This window comes from Amphiura filiformis, chromosome 7 (genome assembly GCF_039555335.1).
Source record: "Amphiura filiformis chromosome 7, Afil_fr2py, whole genome shotgun sequence".
NCBI classification, from domain to species: domain Eukaryota; kingdom Metazoa; phylum Echinodermata; class Ophiuroidea; order Amphilepidida; family Amphiuridae; genus Amphiura; species Amphiura filiformis.
The window spans coordinates 62,857,106-62,877,072 of record NC_092634.1 but is presented as its reverse complement, the minus strand read 5'-3'; the positions used below and the strand labels follow the sequence as shown (position 1 = coordinate 62,877,072).

Here is a 19,967-nt window from a genome sequence, read left to right as displayed (position 1 = left end):
TTATGATGGATTTTTTTTATGTCGCTGGATTTGATGGAGAGGAGATCCGCGAAGGGCCGTGGGATAGGGATAAGCACTACCTTTACGTGAGTACGCTGCACCGGCGATGGCCATAGGTGTATAGTTGTCGATAGTTATTAGTTGTTATTTTATCAATGCATTGTTATCTACTATCTTAGGCCATTTATTGACGGTGTAGCGTTAGTATTATGTGTAGTAAGAAGACGTGGGAATCAATAAATTTATGGCTTCTTGGTAGACAACATTTATTTTGGATGAGTTATTTAAATAAGATGGTCCTAAGATATTTAAAGATGCTATTAGGTCTGCAAATTATCCAAATATCATCCACATGTAAACTTTGTTTCAATTCATTAAATTAAAAAGGTGAGAATTCCTTAATCATAATATCATGGGAATGATTTGGAATCCGCAATTGATATTTTTAATTTACATGTGAAATGGAATCTATAGTAGAAGAAAATATGTCACACGTTGTGATTAATGGACTTATTTACAAGGTACCTGGGTGCTTACTGTATTGAAATGAAGACCTGGGAATATATGTATCATCTCTAGTAATAAGCGTGAGAATTTGATCATCTATTTGAAACCATTAAGCAAATATAATCGTGGGGATGATTACATAAAATAATATATGGAATTCAGAATTAAACTCTCAAAGCTTGTCATATCACTATCAGTGACAGGGTTTACTGCTGTATTTTTGTATATGTTGTTATGTGACATGATCTGATCCAGTGAGACAAAAGTCAGCATTAATAAAATTTACATAGCAAAAAATAAGGAGCTAAAAAACAAAACAAAACAAAAAAACACTGGTAAATTAGTTATCATGTACATGAGAATTTGGTCTGGGATGTGAAAAAATTATAACTTGTTTAGAGTTGTTTATAAGTTGTTTAGAGGCAAGTGTTTTTCCCCCAATTTTGTTTTTCTGTAACAAATTATCACTTTATTATTTGGCTGTTAATTAATATAATATCTTAAAATAACTAAAAGCAACTTGTAAACAAGAAATATATAATTAGCAACTTTCTGGCGAGAATTCTCTCACCTGTTTCTATTGGTATTATTATAAAAATTCCTCTCTGAAAGATCTGAAGTTTTCTGAATTTTAAAAGTTTATCATCATTGGTCCTTGTATATAATTATAGGCCTATATCTTACATGTAGCTAGTCATTGTCATAGTTGTAGAATAGATATGATAAATCTTTTTATTATCATTAGACTGTAGGCCTACATGTAGAGGTATAGAATAGGGTCAGAGATATATAAAAAGCCATAAATGACGATAAGATAGATAAACTATCAGTTTTTATCAAGCGCCCTAGGGCACGAAAACATGCTGAAGTTCAAAAATAGTCCAGTTTATTATCATCAAATGACACTGTATTAATTTGCCCTCTGGGCTCATTAATAAGACCTTGGGCTCGTTAATCAATATTTATTTGTCTTTGTAAAATGGCAAAAGTAAACTATCATAATAAACTAACAATGCCAATTATGGTTTGGGTCAACCTGGACAGTGGCAAACTCATCTGGACCCCGATCTGGACCATGGGCTAATGATAGTAATCATGAATTTTATATAAGTTCAGACCTGGGTTGATGTTAAAATGATAATTTCTGATAAAAATACAGACATAGTGTACAATGTAGGCTAGACAAACTGTACTGTAGTATCAGATTCAGACATGTTTATTATTTACTTAAAGGAGTATTTTGTGATTCTAGCATTCTCTTTTTATAGTCTTAGTAGATATCCATGAAAAAAGTTTATTCCAAAATTTTGGTTGATTCCGATTATATGCTTGCGAGTAATACTGATACATTTGCCTCAGTAAATAAATCTGCAAGAAATGTTTTGCACTCAAACATTATGTAGCCAGAGGTTTCCAGTGGTATAAAAAATTTCAACTTTTTTTGAGAAAAGTGGGGGATGAGGCTCATATGGATCATGAAATGTCCCTTTAAAATAAAAAATTACCTTATCATAAGAGCCTATTGTTATTTATAAATAAATACTTTCAAAATACGGGGGATTACTGCATTAAGTGAAATGTGCTGGTAATGGTATCTATTTATTTTGCATATAAATCAGATGTCGATATATTTTATATCATTTCCAATTTTATGAAAAAATCTATTCGGTCACAGTCTTTGTTGAGCAGCAATGACGCTGAACTTTTAAAATACCGGCAATGATTACAAAAAGGAAAATGTGTTGGTAATGGTATATATCTATTTTATTTGCATTTATTAAAATCAGATGTCAATATATTTTATTTCATTTCCAATTTTATGAAAAAATCCATTCAATTGTCAAAAGCAATAGTACATTGTACTACAGTCCTACGTTTGGCACGTCCAGACAGAGGGCTTTTTGCTTAAGCAACACGTTTCTCGAGCAAAAAATTGGGGAAATCTGCCGTGTGAACGCTCTTGAGAATCCGTAAGTTTGTCCCCAAATTTATCCCCAAGAAATTTAGGGGATTTTCCGATTCCCACAGTGATCCTCGAGTGCTGCTGTGTGAATGATGTATTTTGCGATTCTAAAGTGTGGAGCATAACCTATGTCCTTGTATGATTATATTTAATACGGCTCCAAATCTGTGCGCTACTAGATGGGTCACAGATTCGCAGTAAAGCTTCCGGTTGCAATTCCAGAGCTGGCATCGCCATCATTCATTGCAAAACTTGAGGATTCCAGGCTGCAATTGAGTTGTGTGGACGCACACTCAGGGGTTGACTTAGGAATTGCAATTCTAGAGCACGCCGATCCTCGTCTGAACACGACAATTGTGTACTTCAAGAAGATAATAACATTTTAATGTCGTAATGTCAGCCGCCTACAAACACCAATACCACACAAAAATTGACAATGGTAAAAACCACAAATTCTATTTCACAATGAATGTATCCTCCCACAGTTCACTTTCTAATACAACCAAGATAAAAATCTATACCAAAAAATCCATTCCTCCTCAGAAATTAGCGATTAGTATTTAAAAATCTGGAAACCTAAGAATGATTTTTCCAGTCCAGTGCAGTTTATGGGTTTTATTTTGAAAAATCGTAAAAGAAAGACCAAAAGATATCAACTTTATAAAGTAAAAGGGCATTTCATGATACACAGCATCATCCCCCACTTCTGAAAAAAAAAAAAAAGTTGAGATTTTCATACCACTGGAAACCATACATAATGTTTATGTGCAAAAATTTCTTGCAGATTCATTTGTTTAGCAAAAATATCGTGAAATTTGAATTACGTTCTGGTACACCAGAGCAAAATTACAACACATTGTCTATGGAGCAGTGTAATACATGCATAACTAACAAATATAATGCAAAATCAGAAACAACTAAAATTTTGGGAATAAGATTTTTTTCGTGGATATCTACAGAAACATGTCATAAAAAGATGATGCTAGGATCACAAAATACTCCTTTAATTATACGTTTGACAGGAGGGTCAATATTAATAATTTCCTCTCTCTTTTTTGATGAATTAAAGGAAACTTGTCAATAGGGCTGTAAGAAAAATCATTAGGTAATTATCGGTTATTAGTAAAGACATTATAGTGATTAATTGGGATCCAGGGCCTGTGTTAAGCAGAGGATATTGTACCCTTCCCAGAATTCTTTGCAACATGTTACATCACTTCGTTTCATCAAATGACACTTTTTTTACTTTGTATGTTCTTTTGTTTTCAAGTTCGGATTAGACTGGTTAAAATGGGTCGATAGTCATGAAATAAACGTAATTATCAAATGAATGAATATTGTTGACATCTTTTTAAAATAAATTCTGGGTATTTTTCCTTATTGGCAACAAGTTAGGGTAATAATGTGCAATATTAAATGTATTTGAAATTGAATTGAAAAGAGAATCACATGATTGAAAATTGAAATAAAATAATATCGCTTGCCAATAAAATGAATATCACGTTACATTCTACCTACCAGTTAATTTCATAAATAATAACTACTTAGTTGTTTGAATAATGTTGTCAATTCACTGTCAATATATCTGTGTAAATATTTATTTAACATTCATGTATTTTACACAGGATCTATGATATGGATATTTTTTAGCGGCGTGGCTTTTGGACCCAACATTTGAGCAAATAAAACTGGAACATCAATTATATATACATACATGTAGTACACAGAATCAAGTCGTCTGCTTCCATATTGATTTACAACCCACATCCATTTTCCATAGAAACCCTAAAATAGTTGTGTACCGTATGTTATTATGTTGTCTTTTGAGTTTAAAGCAGGATGTGTACTGATTTGTTTTCTGGGAAATTTAGCTTCGGAATAAATGAATGAAGCCAAAAATGATAATAAATTTGTGGAAAAGAAATGCACTCTCTATTAGACATGTATGAGCCATAAACTTAGGTCGAGTGTGGCACTATAGGGCCTAAATATTTATAGGCCAAGAAAATGTTAACATACTTGTAAGTTCAAGCGGCCTAGCGGTGTACTTTTGATTTGTTCCAAATGTAATACTAATACGGCTTTCAGTTAACAAACTTGTTTCTTTACTTATCCATTTTTACATTTTTTTGAGTCCCTTAAGGCTTAAAAGAATAATTTAGAGAGAAAATTTAAGAGAAAAACAGAAGGGAGAGGGGAGAACATTACAGAAATGATGAAATGTTGCTTTATCGCTTGTCAACTTGTAATTTTTATTTTTAATCCTCTGATAAAAAATGTGATAGCTGTTTAATCTCTTCTCAATCTCTTCCTGTATGTGTTCGTTATGCAATTGTTTCTGTAAGTGTCATCAGTTGTCATATGGTCCAAAGGTTAAATTTAGTTGTGTCAAATGATATGGTCTTCCCGTATTTCCTATTATGTGATATATACATGTAATATTTTTTTTCCTACCTAGTGAAAAATGCATATGTCTCAAAATTTTACATTTTTCCAAAAAGAAGTATTTATGTCTCAAAATTTTATATTTTTCAAAAACTTATGGTATTTATTTAAAACTCAAATTTTCATTTGTTTATAATACTCAATGCAATCAAATAATAAAATTTCAAATATATCTCAGGGTACATTGAGGGTCCTAAGTCAGTTTGAATTTCTTTTAATGGCTTCTCTCTCTAAATACGACATACTGATGATACTGTACCCATATTGTTGTAGGAATGGGAGCAGAAGTCAGGAATGGGGTCCAAAGAAAAGTTTTAAATTGTGGTACTCGCTTGGCATTCTTATAGACCTTAGCTATTCTTTAGTTGAAAGTACAAATCGTGGTTCTGAACTTTTGTGCCTTCTCTTCAATAAAAGCTAATAAAAAATCCTAAACCGGTAAATATTTGAACTTGAATTGTAATTACAATTTAATTTGTATTCATTTATACTTATGCTGAACAAAACTCGACATGATATCTGTATTCTTATTATGAATTTAAGAAAATCCCACTATGAGTTGAAATTACAAAGGCCAAAGTGCAAATTCCCTATTAAAAACAGTAAATGATTCAATTACAATATACCACAATCATTGAAGTTTACTTAGGGACCGATGGGACTGTTATTCCTGTGGAACCTGACCATTGTATACATGTTGCAGATTGGGTAAATTGTTGAGGCTTGAAAAAGTGTAAAAAAATATCAAGTATTGTTCTGCCAATCACACCATCTGATGCCAAAGTCAGCGGGAATTCCTTCCCCACGATCCCGGGCAACAACCTGCGAAGGCTGTGAAAATAAGGCTTGTTCAGAGGGGAGGTTACCTCAGTGTTTAGCGTAACACAGAGGTAGTTTGAGGTCATCATTTAACACGGATACTTGTCCACACGGTCCCTCCTCACGTCGTTAACTTGTTCACTCCGTGTTAGATGCAGCGACCACTTAGTGTTAGTGCGCTATCTCAGATATTTCTTGGTGGTAAATGTTTCATGTTAAGCTTCATGTTTGTTAACACAGTACTTGTTCAGATGGTTGATAACAGTAAAGCTACCTCAGAGGTAGCTTAGTGTTAGCCTAACACAAACTTAGCTCATCTGAATGGGCTATAAGTATGATGAAATATTCAAGGGTGGAAACACTAACACAAAAAGCTATGTCAATTTCTTAGTTTACAGCAAATAAATTGATTTGACAGAAAAGATGCGACTGTTAGTTTTGGTTCAAAGAATTTGCATTCAGATGTTCAAAGTTATTACTAGCCTAGCCGCATGAATGATTAATTTGACACATTTTTGATTGTTAGGTAGTTTTACTGTGTATGATTATTTTTTGTACAAAATTCAGGTATATTGTTACTAACATGATAGAAATAATGAATGAAGTGATAGTGGTTCGTTAAATTTGTGTGGTTTAATAAAGGAGATGGGTCGAAAGTGCATTCAGCACAGATCCAGGATTTCAGGTATCTAACTTACAACTGACATGTAGTTGAAATAGTGAGTAGGTCTGAAGCCTGGTCTGAAGTTCGAAAAATCAAACAAAAAAGTAGCGTTTCCACGTTTATTAATTAAAATATTGTAATATAATGTTTATCTCTCGAGGCAAAGTACCGTACTGACGCGAGTATAGTCCCACCTTCGAGTGAAGTCCCACCCCAAATTTTCGAAAAATTTCAGAAATTAAAAAAAAAAAAAATTATTAATAGAGTATGACATGAATACAAATGATCAATTTTCATATTAAAAATACAAAACATCTTGAATTTTTTTTTTTTTAGGTCAACAATGAATGATCCTAGCATTTAGGTCTAGGTCCAGGGACACTACAAAGCCGAAAAAAAAACCAAAAACTTAAAAACTTTTTGAAATTCGAGTATAGTCCCACCCCCCAATTTTGAAAAATGTTCACCCAAAAACGGGGTGGGGCTATACTCGCGTCAGTACGGTATTACAGTTCTGAAGACTTAACATTTGTACAATATATTGACGGGTATATTGTCTGTTCTTTTTACAGGTTCAACGGGTATCACAATATGACAAATATATCAATGAATTATATAACAGGACGCCGCCGCATCACACAGACGCGGACACACTCAAGGAAGCGGCTTCCACAGTAAGAAGTGTAAGTATTTTATTGTGCCATTAAGTTGTTTTTTTCTAAATCATTTAGGTTCAGGTATGAGAGGTACATGAATGTTATCGGTGTATTCCAGAAAATAAGTGCACATCCTTATAGAGAAGAAACTTTTCAATAAAAGAAATGTCTGGATTTCCAAGTTTTTTTCAAAAAATGACTGGAATTCCAGTTGCCAATGTTACTGGAAAATTGGCTTGGGAAATGCAATGTTAATGTCCAAAATGGCGAGTTATCAAATTGAGGATTTCCGATTTTGTGCTGGATTTTTTCGTCTTTGGACTCTTATATTGTCTGGATTTTCAACTGTCACAAATGGACAAAAAGTCCCGAAAACTGAACTCCTCTATGGCCTTCCTCTTGTGGTGGGATAGGTGAGCTTCATGCTCGTGATTTAGATCCAGTTGAAGGAACCGCTGTTGACTGTATTTGTGTTGCATCGGATTTTATTTTTGTTACCATCAAACGGTAACATGAGTCTGTCACAGCTTGGAAGCATAACACCGCAATGTTATGACCAAAATACACTCGCATACAGCATGTATCGCATACCATCCGAGACGACTACTGTGTTACTCCATGCAGGTACCAATCCAGCTGGTACGATTGGTCGTAGTAAAGTTCATGTTGGTTTGTACACTGGTTTTATGGTTCAACCAAAAGCAAACAGAGACTGGTAGTGATGTTTGTTTTGAAATAGAAGCAATATTCAACTGATGAAATGGAAAAGATGTGGGCTTTGGTCACTGAATTTCTTCAGGACACCACTCATATCTGGCAAACCTGTTTAAAAATAGATATTAGGTTTGATTAAATATGTATTGAAATTGATCATTTATGAAATTTGAATATATAAAAATAAAATCATTGGATGCAAATTTTGAGTGTCATTACAGAATATGGAGCACTGCTCAAATTAGGTTTAGGGTTAGGATTAGGTTTAGAGTTAAGGATTAGGGTTAGTGTAAGAGTTTAGGGTTAGTATTAGGGTTAGTAAACAAATAAGAGTTGGGCATGTTATTCTGCGATAACCCCCAAGTTTTACACCCATTTTGTGTCCATTCAGTGGCAGCACCAGGATTGTTGTTTTTTTGGAGGGGGGCATGGGGAGGCAAAGTGACTTGGGGTGGGGGGGAATCAACTAATTTTGCCCAAAATTGCTGCAAATAGTGGAAATTTTGTAATTTTGGGGTTTTACTGGGAGGGGGGCAATAGTGGGGCAAGAGTTCTGACTAGGGGGAATCCCCCATGGCACCACCACTGTGTCCATTTAGATCATTCAAAGCTGATTGGGGGAAGGCGTGTACGTAAGGGTAGTTTGATTCTCAGCTTGGTGCTTGACACGGGGGTATTTTCAACCATTATGATGAAGAAAGTGTCCAGGAAAGGCAAATTGCTCGTCCACGATGCAGACCAGAATTATAGCCATCTAAAATAACATTTTAAGCGTGACAGATGTGTGAAACGCAAGGTATGTTGATTCAGATGAACATGATGATGATAGTGATGATGCCCATCAGTTGTTACTGGTATAGATCCCTTGTCTAGTCAGGTATTTTGCGAACCCTTTCCTATAGTCGTCTTATGATTGAGTTAGATGTTGAGATGTAAGTGCGACGTGCAGTGCTTTGCAGAGCTTAATTCAGACAATAAATGTCACACGTATGACCTACGTGTAGTAGTGCCTTTATAAGATACCAGTGCTGGTACAAAGATGACATGGTCTCAAACATACGATATGTAAAACACTCATTAACCTATAGAATGATGTGATATTTTAAGATGATTTGCTAGTGTGATGATTTTGCGACCCCCTTCCTAAGTTGTCTCATGATTGAGTGGGCTGTTCAGACACAAGTACAACGTGCAGTGCATCACATGGCTAAGTCAGGCGACAACTAATGTCACATCCGCATGACCTACGTGCACACTAAGTTAGTAACACCTTTATATACTAGTGCAGTACAAAGATGACATACTTCGATGTTTTAACATGGTCTCAAACGTCACGATGTGAAATACAGCCGTTACGAGCAGAACGAAAATTTGACAGTTCACGCGGAGACGAAATGGGAAGGAATATTTTGGAATATGGAAGCATGACCAGGAGGAAGATGTATTTGATACTGAGAGATTGTTTTATTCATTGCTATGGATACGAATATCAAGTGGTAGGTTTGTTGTTGTGTTTGTAGTGTATGCAAATGGGGGGGGGCATTTTTATCAATCAATCAGTTGGGGGAAAGTGCACCCTGAATCTGGTGGGGAAATGTACCTGGGTGGGGTGATTGGGGCTTTGCTAGAGAGTGGACTACCATGTCAATTGAGGCTTTTCACATCTTACATAATTAGTTTTATCGTCTCGGCCTACTGGTCAACCGCTCATTTTGAAGACAGTTCACAACCCTCTACATGGTTCATGTTGTACCCAGATATGAAAGTTGAATGTACTTTTCAAGTTGCTGCAGAACATGGGTTGTTTGATGCAAATAACAAAATAATGTAAAATCTAAAAATGAAAATGTTTTTATGTACTGATATTAGCCACCAAGTTCTTCTTTCAAGTATTATTATTATTTATTTTTATTATTATTAAACGACACTTATAGAGCGCTATAGATTAAGTAAGTGCATAATCGATGCAATTTTTGCCATTGGTAAAGGAATATCAAGGACAGGGGCTACTAGATAATTAGGGCATGTACTTTTTAAAGATTTTATGTTAATAACTGGCATCATATCAAGATTTAGACACATAAAGCTGACAAGATTTATCCAATAATCAATATCATTTCATCTCAATAGGGAACAGCACTTCAAAAGAACAATAGAAATGGGGCTAATCAATATGGAATGTATGCTGTAGTAATGTGATTATACAGGTAGTATTGTAATGTACAGGTATCACATTGTACTATCAGGGCAGAGAAGATCAGTCAGTTCCTTGCATCATCTCTGACATCCTCCTGCCTGATGAGTGCTGCTACTGTGTGATGAGCTGATTTTCAAGAAATTTGTGCGCTTTGAAATCTGATGATGGGTTGTGTGATCCTATTAGTTGTAAGTGTTATATGGAATCCACGATCACTTGTCAACTGGATTTTGCATCATTGGACCCTCCTTCTTCTGTTGGACTTACAAGTCTACTTTTCTTGCCTGAATTAGGGCCTACCATGTACTTGTTTGTATGTTGTATTATATTGTTAGTATTTTGTTAATTCAAATAAATCTAATGAAGCACATTCAAAATGATCACCATCATACAAAGTCTACCGCATCATCATATAGAAAGAGGGATGTTCACAGCGTAGCTAGTAGCTGTGGCACCCAGGGCTAAGAATACATAATGTCACCCTCTCCCCCCATTATTGAAATAAATTCTTGCACAAATATTGAAATAGGGCTTACCACTAATTAAATTTGGTTATAATGACTAAAATTGATCTTTCAAATGACGTTGTGCTGATATTTACTACTTACATCGGTTGGAGAGGTGCAGAATTGATACTGAATTGGTCAATTGGACGCTCCCCCTTTAGTTGGCACCCAGAGCACACGGTCCCCCCCCCTCCCCGCCCATGCCACTGGATGTTCACATTACTAGGAATAATGTAACCATTTCTCTGCTGAATTCTAAATGATAACAGAAGCGAGCAACACCAAAACCTTGGGATAGATAGCGTTTTTGTTCTAAAAAGAACTGCAAAAGAGAAATAAGGGTTACTCCTTCATGTAATTATACACAAAATTAGGGTTAGGGTTAGGATTAGCTTACACGAAATAATTACCTGAAGGATCGACCGAAATAAGGTTGGTGAATCCTTTGAATCAATATTTCCTTGTTTTCAGGTTATCCTGTAAATTTGAAACAATTAATAAAGGTGTACTGATTGTATGCATTCATTATGCATGCCCTTAATCTTGACTTACGCTTGAGGGACATCATAAAGAGCCATTTCTGAGAAAATTAGTCATAATCGGAACATTTATCTGGTATCATGATCAAGAGAAAAACCTGTTCATTAGCAATCTATTGTTTTTACTAACGAGATGCAGAATCCTTAATTGAGGGCAATTGGTTCATAATTTTATCAAGCTTATTATCTGTATTGATCGACTGAAAAGATACTTTTCTTTTGGAAATCCCATGTGTCCTAAAACTGACGGTAACAGGTTAATCTTGGAACGAGACAAAGTAAGTCATAATTGAAAGAGAAGAGAAAGAAAATGTTATCATGCATTCATCATTCTTGATGAAGAAAATGGTGACATTTGCCCTAGTTAACTTTTACACCTTAGTGCATGCCATTAAACCTCAATTGCAACCAATCAATTAAACAAATTAATCAAAATGACATTAAATAAAAGGTCATTATATATTAAAAGGTATTTTAAACAGGATTTTAATGTGTATTGAATTAACGAACAACAGAAACGGTGGCCAAGTATGCAGCGAACCGTTGCGTATTATGTTACCATGCCCATAGCCTCGAAAGTGGGCTGTTCTGTTTGAAATTCACTCTCCCCCTGTGCGAGTGGTACTCCACAATTCAAATAGAATAGACAATTAGGTAACTTCCATTTGAAATACTCACCCCAGTTGTGGAAGATATTGGTAAAGCTTTACACACATGAAGGGTTTCAAAATAATTTAACCCTTAGCCAATTCCATTTAAAAACCATATTCCCCCTGTGGAAGCTTTTCTTAGATCTTCAGCAGGGGTATCATGGTCTTCCACATGGGTATCACTGATTTCAAATGGAAGAGCATCATGCAATGGAAATATGACTTCTGTGATTCAATGCCCATTTCAATTGATGAAAAGAATAAAATGCTTGATCCCTTTTGTGTTGCGCTGTTTGGCCTTCCGATCTAATGTGTCGGCCACAAAAGCCTTGGTCCTAAATCTGCATATTTACATTCTCTTCAGAAGCTAATCGAGCCTTTGAGTACATAATTGTAGAGGTCTCGACAGATCGTAAGTACATAGCAATATATTCCTCTTTAATTTCACAGGTTATTTGTGAAATAGGAAATGTTGGATTTCTGTGATTGAAAGGGGTTGAGTAGGGCGCACAGATTTTGTGTGTTTGCCATCCATTTTTTGTGTGTTTAAGCATAACTCAATTGCTTGGACAAAATAAGTTGTAATCATTTTCATTTTCACGTACTAATGGGTTCAAGATGATTTTAAAAAGAAGATCATACATAGAGTGTAGGCACGAAACCCATTTACAAAGTTTGTTGATGTGTTTCAAGTTACCAGGGCAACGGCTATGCGTTATTTGACAAATAATGTCATAATATTTACAACCCGCTACCATCCTTAATGGCACAATTCAAAAGAAGCAGCGTTCTGCTCAACTGAGAGAAGTTTCAGCTTCATCCATCCAAATCAAACACTGACACAATAATGGGCTGTTCCAGTTGAAATCCATATACCACCTGTGAAAGGCATGACCTTAATCTTCCACACAGGGAGTGTGAATTTCAAATGGGGTTACCCTGATGGGTGACTCTATTTGAAATATACACTCCTTGTTTGGGAGATGAAGTTCATGTCTTCCATAGCAGGTGTATGGATTTCAATATGAATAGCCCAATTTATATGATCTCATCTCCAAAGGCAAAGCTCAATAACCTCCATTCAACAAGCACACCTCAAAAGTTGACCCCAAGTTGTGCATTATATGCATTTTTGTACGGTACCCAAAATACTGAAAGGTCATCCTCTGCATGTAGAAGCCTATTGAAGTTAATGAACTATGTACTGACAGATGAGCATGAGCATAGATGAGCTCAGTGCCAGAATCGGGTAAGTGCAATAGCTGCCCTGTGAACATTGGACAATTTACACTCAGTATATTGTGCTCACAAGCTCGCCTTAACACATGGCAGCTACTGCACTTAACTAGATACCCACTTCTGGCATCCAGCAGTCGATATGGAAGATCACCGTGAAAGCCAGAAGTTCAAAGACGTCATTGACATTGTTATGGATACGTTTTGGTGATTTTGCATTATCATAATCAGGCTTACTAACAAATATGACAAGGCTACCAACATTAAACAAAACAATACAAAGTCCATCTATGATAAATAATGCTGTGATTTTTTTTTCGTAAACAAAACTATGAAATAGGAAGTATTGATTACTAATAAGATCAGTTTCCGTCCTGATTTTATACTCTTGTGTTCCTTCTCAAAATCTTGGGGGAGCGAGTTGTGATTATGGGTGTAGTGGTTATTAAATTAATGTCATTTCGATCTAGGAAAATTAATGTAATATCAAGTGCAAGCAGGAGTGGGTCAAAGTTCAGGATTGAAAATTAAAAATTAGGTTATTCCTTTAAATGTTACACAAAATCAGGGTTAGGATTAGGTTTAGAATAAGGATTAGGGTTGGTATAAGCTTACATGAAATAATTTCATGAAGGATTAACCAAAAATGGTCAAATTTGGTGTATGGAGAGGCCAAAATTTCCTAATTTTGCATGATTTTTTTAGGGGAGGGTGGTGGTGTGGTGGGCGGGGGTGGTGTGTGTGTGGAGGGGGGGAGTTGGACAGAGGCCAAAAAAATCATCTCCTGTCATCACTCAATATTGAGGCTACATTTTGTGTAATAGAGTTAGCCAAGAGAGTACGTCATTAGCATATAACAGTTTTATTTGCATGCAACTGGCTCACTAAGTCAATATTTTAAAACCTTGATTAAACTACAAAGCTAAGTAAAGTAGGTAAAACAAACATCTTGTAATGATGGTAATCAATTGATAAATCCTGATGACTTACAATGGTGAGACTTTGACTAATGGTCTACTGCTTGAAAAGGTGGACAATTTTGTTGGGGGAAATTTTGAGTTTCCAATTTTAAACTGACAACAAAGAAAGTTATTCGTCCTTTCATCATCTTATGGGTACAATTCGATTTGGGTTTAAATGCGTTGGACACTGCAAGTACACACAGAGAGCTCACGTAGTATCGTGCAACCTCAGCGTTGTGCATTGGCGTGTTATTTTGCATTTAAGCATGAAGGATCCAATGCTGAAGCCACCCCAAGAAAGGCCTGTACCTACATGATGCACATCGGTTGCGGACATGCGAAAAGGCAGGAAATTTCAACATCTCCGAATCTTGAAGATGACTGGGTAGTATTAGAAACAGTCATCATATCTTTTAATTTAAGGTCAGAATTGTTTATGATGCGCTTTAAAAATCCTTGGCATAATTCCTTCCACCACCAAGGATTGGGAAGAGTCATCTTATCTACCACAGCCAGATAAGACTCTTGCTCAAACATCTCCTCTGGTTCCTGCATCTTCCAACATAGCCTGTGCCACAGTCTGAGAAACTGATTCTGCTAAATTGCATAGATGTGTAGGATGTGTGGGAGAATAGATTAATTGGTAAAACTTTGGAACTGGTTTCTTATGCATTTTACACTCAATTCCGCGCCTTTGGAATAATGTATATGGATCCTGAAGGTTTCTGACCAAGAATAGCATAGTGGTAATTCTGAGAATCCAATACGAAGAAACCAAAACTATAATATTTTCATATACATAATACATTGGAGCATTGGGGAAAAGAACCTCGACCATTGTCCGAACTATAGGTAACAAAATCATATTTATTGATCTCCAAACTGCTTAGTATGGAGTCCGTGAGCCTGTCAAATGATAATAAAACCTGTACAAAATAAAGGTTACTTCAAACAGAACTTGTGGAACAAATAATAATTGTGAATGCGAAAACTTTTGCAACAAATCAAAATCAAATTTATTTGAATTTCACAAGAACAATTAACAGCAAATATGTGAGTATCCTTGGATTTGGCAATCAAAAATCAAGCCTAAATTAACAGCAGTTTACTTTTTTAAGTAAAAATGGCAAAAAGGTTTTTTTTGAGCGGTAATGAAGTTACATACCTTAAGTTTACATGCTGTATACAGGTAATTGTCATACTTGTTGCGTAGGTGTATTTACCGTGCAATCAAGATTTGATTAATCCGAGATGAGTCAAGCGATTAAAAAGATAAATGTGATTATTTAACCATGGTATATCTTACAATTACCCAAGGACTGCATGTTACAAGGATCAGAAAACATCCATTAACTTTTATCAGTTTGTAAATATTACATACTCCTTGTTTTTGTTGCCTTCAGAGGACATTAAATATATTTTTTAATTCAAGTACTTCTACCTTTAATTCCCAAGTCACCTCCATTTTAATGCCACTAATTGACAAAAATAATGTAAATACTAAATGTAGGGCACATTGATCGATCTGGTATTGATCGATCTGTTAAATAGAATAAACATCTTTTGAATTTTCTAAAAATAAAACAGCTACAAATGTTTGGATCTGAGATGGAGAGAAAGAAATGTGAGTTTGCCTTAGTTCTTGATATGTTCTGTACACAGTGTGTTTAATCTCGCTGCAGAGAAGAGGTCTTGACCTTCCCAGAATCCTTTGCAACATGATGCATCACCTCATTACAGGAAATGACACTCATGTTACTTTACAGGTTGCCTTTGTTTTCATGTTATGAATAGATTGGATAAACATGGGTTGATAGGCAAGAAATAAACATTTTGGCAAGATCTGGATATGTGGTCTGTTCATTGAGGTACTTTTTGTCAATATCGACCCATGTTGCACCAGATAGCAAATCGGTACAGAAAATTGAAATGGAAGAAATGCATTGTGGGAAGTGTAAGATATCTTTTCCGATCTGGCTATCGTTTTATCAAACATCACAAGTGGATTACGATAAAAATGAAATCCTACAGTTGCCATGTATCCCAATTTATGAGCCCAAAATGGTGATGTTTGTAAATTGGTAGTCTTGGTTCTTGGTCCTCCAAAATATTCTTGTAGCATGTGAACAGAAGAGTTCATTACTGGAATTGAAGGAGGGTTGACATTACAGTCAGAGAATCACATAGTGATATATCCAAAAGGACATGTATCCAAAAAATCGCTATAACTGAACAAAAAAGAAGATATAAGTAATGAATTGTAAAACCTGTACATGGAGTAACTATTAATATTGCTGATAGTGTGAAGAAGAGCTATTCTTCTTTAAAAAAGAGATAACTTTGATCATGGAAATATTAGTAGATCTACTATTTCCATGCTTTGATAAATTGTGTAAGGTCAGTAAAATGAAAGCCTAGGTCAGGTTATTTAGAGCATTTTTTGACTTTCAAATCATCACAAAAGGTTCCGTTTCACCTTGATGAATCTGCTGCCCAGTGGCTTACTCTTTCATTTTTGTTTTGATACTGCTATTGGCTGGGTTGGCAGACCTTTTAGTCTCTTCGGATAGCCCTCAACTGCTTTCTGAGTGGTAGTGGTTGCCTCAATTGTGCAGCATCATCTTCCTCCACCCTTTAGCATCATATTGGGAGTCACAAGGAGGAAGTAGAAGCTATCAGATATCTTCATAACCAGATGAGTAATGTTAACAATTAAAATACCGCCTTAACAGATAAGTTTACGAAAAGCACACAAAACCGCTGTGTAATCTCTTATAAGACTGAGGTGCATTATTTAAATATGAACCGGCAACACTTTGTACACATTTCAAACATTGATAGTGCTTCTCCGTCAACCATTTCCTCGTGTTTCTGTACAACATCATCTGAAGTGGACGCACAAGGACTACAGCAAGATTGACACTCATTAACGGTTTTGACCATCGTCGCTGGACAATGCCGGTATAAGACGAGTCTTGTACGTCTCCTTGGTGACGTCTATTCAGACCATTTAAGATCGGCTATTTTTAAACAGCCTTCTTTACCACACACGTTGTTGAATTTTCCTTTCATTTCTTTGTGAAGTCAAGGAGTCTTAAGATCTTAAGTGGAGTTTGATTTGTACTGATTGGTGACTGACGTGAAAGGAAACTGAAGGCTTTCTCTTTTCCATTATTAGCCATCGTTGAGAGGAGTAATAGGGATGTTTTGCTTTTAGTCTTTCGATTCGGAAATGGTTGGAACAAAGTGTTCTTGGTTGGAATGATTGTACCATTTCTAGATGATACCTTGAGTCCTTGACGCAGAGATACAAGAAGTCGGTTTTAAGCTGCTTACTTTGTATCTCGAAGCGGATATATATCTAATATCATATGGATATTTGAGTGACTTTGATGCTGAATTTTTAGACGTAGGTGACGACTCTTCAACAAGATGAATACAAGTGGAAATACATTTTTCGACAAAATTTGCACTGCAAATTGCTGATACCCAAAATAGCATAGGAATATTACTAGTAGTCATTGGAATATTTGAAATACAATTGTGCTGCAGATATAGCCATAATTGGATTCGTACAATTGGGAATTTTATAACTGACCAATAGGTTGCACCAATATTTGAATGGAATAATGAGAATCATGGCATTTGTAAGTCTGTATACCACCAGTGCTTATGTGGAAATACAGCGGCACCCCAGGGAGAAGGAAAATGTACATGTAAGTATCGCAGGTCTATAACAGCCCTTACCTAAAAAACTAGCATTCTCTAAGCACTCACTAGGCATTCCATTGAATGGTAAAGAACCGCTAATGAATGCCTAAATGGTGAATGCCTCCAATACTATAACATTGAGCTAATAGGCGGTTGTTAGCACTCAACCGCCTGTTTCTAAGCCCTCAACCGCTTATAGTGGTTCATAAGCGGTTCATAAGCCCTCCTCAGAGGCGAAATATGTAAATGAGCTAAGCACTCGAACCACTAGGAGGCATTCAAACCACTAAGGAGGCATTCAAACCACCAAGCATTTAAACCACCTAGGAAGCATTGAACCGCTTGGGAAGCATTGAACCGCTTGGGAAGCATTCCAACCGCCTAGGAAGCATTGAACCGCTAGGAAGCATACCAACCGCTTCAGAGCATTCCAACCGCCTACAGGTTAGCACTCGAACCACTTATTAAGCCCTCAACCGCTATAAGTGGTTCGTAAGCGGTTCATAAGCCCTCCTCAGAGGCGAAATATGTAAATGAGCTAGGCCCTCAAACCACTTAGTGGCATTCCAACCACCTATGAAGCACTCCAACCGCCAAAGAAATTTCCAATTGCCTATAGGAAGCATTCCAACCGCCTATAGGCATTCCAACCGCCTATATGCATTCCAACCGCTTATAGGTATTCCAACCACCTGTATAATAGCACTTGAACCACGATATAAATAATAATATAGCTATAGCAATTCTACAAAAGTGAGGAATAGGAATGCACTGCAGAAAATCGCAAATGGTAAGCCCATAATATACTCCCATTTTTTATCCATTGTGACAGAGGCAGAGGCATTTTAATTGCAAATTCAGCTTAAAATTCAGTATTCACATCAATTGAGTGAACGCAAAGATGTAACAGTATACTTTTCCATATGATTTCCCTGTATTTTTTTTTTTCAAAAATAGCACTTGAACTTGAATCTTATAGGGTTGCTGTAGGAATTCTATGAGAGTAAGGATTAAGAATATGCACAAATTGAACTTGAATATATCAGCAAGTATATAGCCATGTCCCGGAGCCATGGGCATCAGCAAGATCCACTAAATTGCATCAAATTCATAACTGATAAATTGAGTAACATATCCTAGTCTGCACAGGTTAGGATTTCGACGATGTATCAATACTGAAACAACATCGAAGTTTCAACCTAACCTGATTTCAACCCTTCAACCTAAAAGTTAGTTGATATCATGTTGAAATTTCAACGTTGATACAAGGTTGAAATTTCAACCTGATTTCAACCAACATTCAATGCAGAGCCCGGATGCAGAGGTTGAAATCAGGTTGAAGTTCATTTGCAAATACAGCCTGATTTCTGGGATCAGTGTACGTACACAAAATAATTATAGCTACACAATGATGTACCGGTAATTTGTCACTGTTGTTTGGTTTCATTGTTTGAGGTTTCATGCTCTTTGCTTGAGCTCTTCTTGCACCATATGAGTGCTTTTTAGTGGATATTTGTGCGTGGTATAAATGTACACTATTATTATTAATAATAATAATGCCCCAATATACATACTAACTAGCCTCTCCTTCCATATTTCAAGAAACTGCCTACATTACATCTAGTCATATTTAAGCTTACCTTTTATACATACACCATCCATATTGTGGCATATTATTGCACACAAAGATAACTACATGGATCACATGTATACATGTATGATGTTGTCCACATAATATGCATTGTCATGTAACATCCCAAATGTAAAAAGTGGAAAAATAAGGTCTATAATAAAGCTGGAAACATGAAAGGATAAAGATTCCATCATCTCTGCATTCACACCAGTTCAAAAATGGCAGTTAGAAATATATTCCCATCATGCACCTGTTTGACCCTTGGGTCAACCACTAAGGAATGCTAGTCAAGGCTATAGCAGAATGCCTAATTGAACAGAATGCCTATTACTTAGAAATTTTTAAACCGAATGCCTAATACTTAGAAATTTTTCAGTGGAATGCCTATTACTTTAAAAATTTTTAACCGAATGCCTAATACTTAGAAATTTTTTCAGTGGAATGCCTATGACTTATCCGAATGCCACCGAGGGCCTATAGCAAACCGCCTAATCCTAGAACCACTTGGAATGCCTAAGTTATGAATGCTTAGGAATGCCTAAGTAAATAGTATTGAGCTTTATTGAGGGCTTAATGAGTAAATAGGCATTCGGTAGCATTCTTGTAAGGCATTCGGAATGCCTGTGAACCAGCTCTATAGGCATTCATTAGCTACTGAGTGCTAGTGACCATCTAGTACCTCTATCCTTAGCACTCGAGGGCTTGGCGAATAGCTACAGAATGCCAAATAGGCATTCATGTTTGGTAAGGGAGGTTGAATGATAA

General features: G+C 36.0%; 1 protein-coding gene across 1 annotated transcript in view; it reads left to right on the top strand.

The window, feature by feature from the left end:
* The window catches only part of LOC140157449 (uncharacterized), a 112,689-nt gene that overhangs the window by 30,008 nt on the left and 62,714 nt on the right, over positions 1 to 19,967 (top strand). The window contains 1 exon segment of the mRNA XM_072180652.1: positions 6,971 to 7,081. Coding sequence (XP_072036753.1) covers positions 6,971 to 7,081 — 111 coding nt within the window.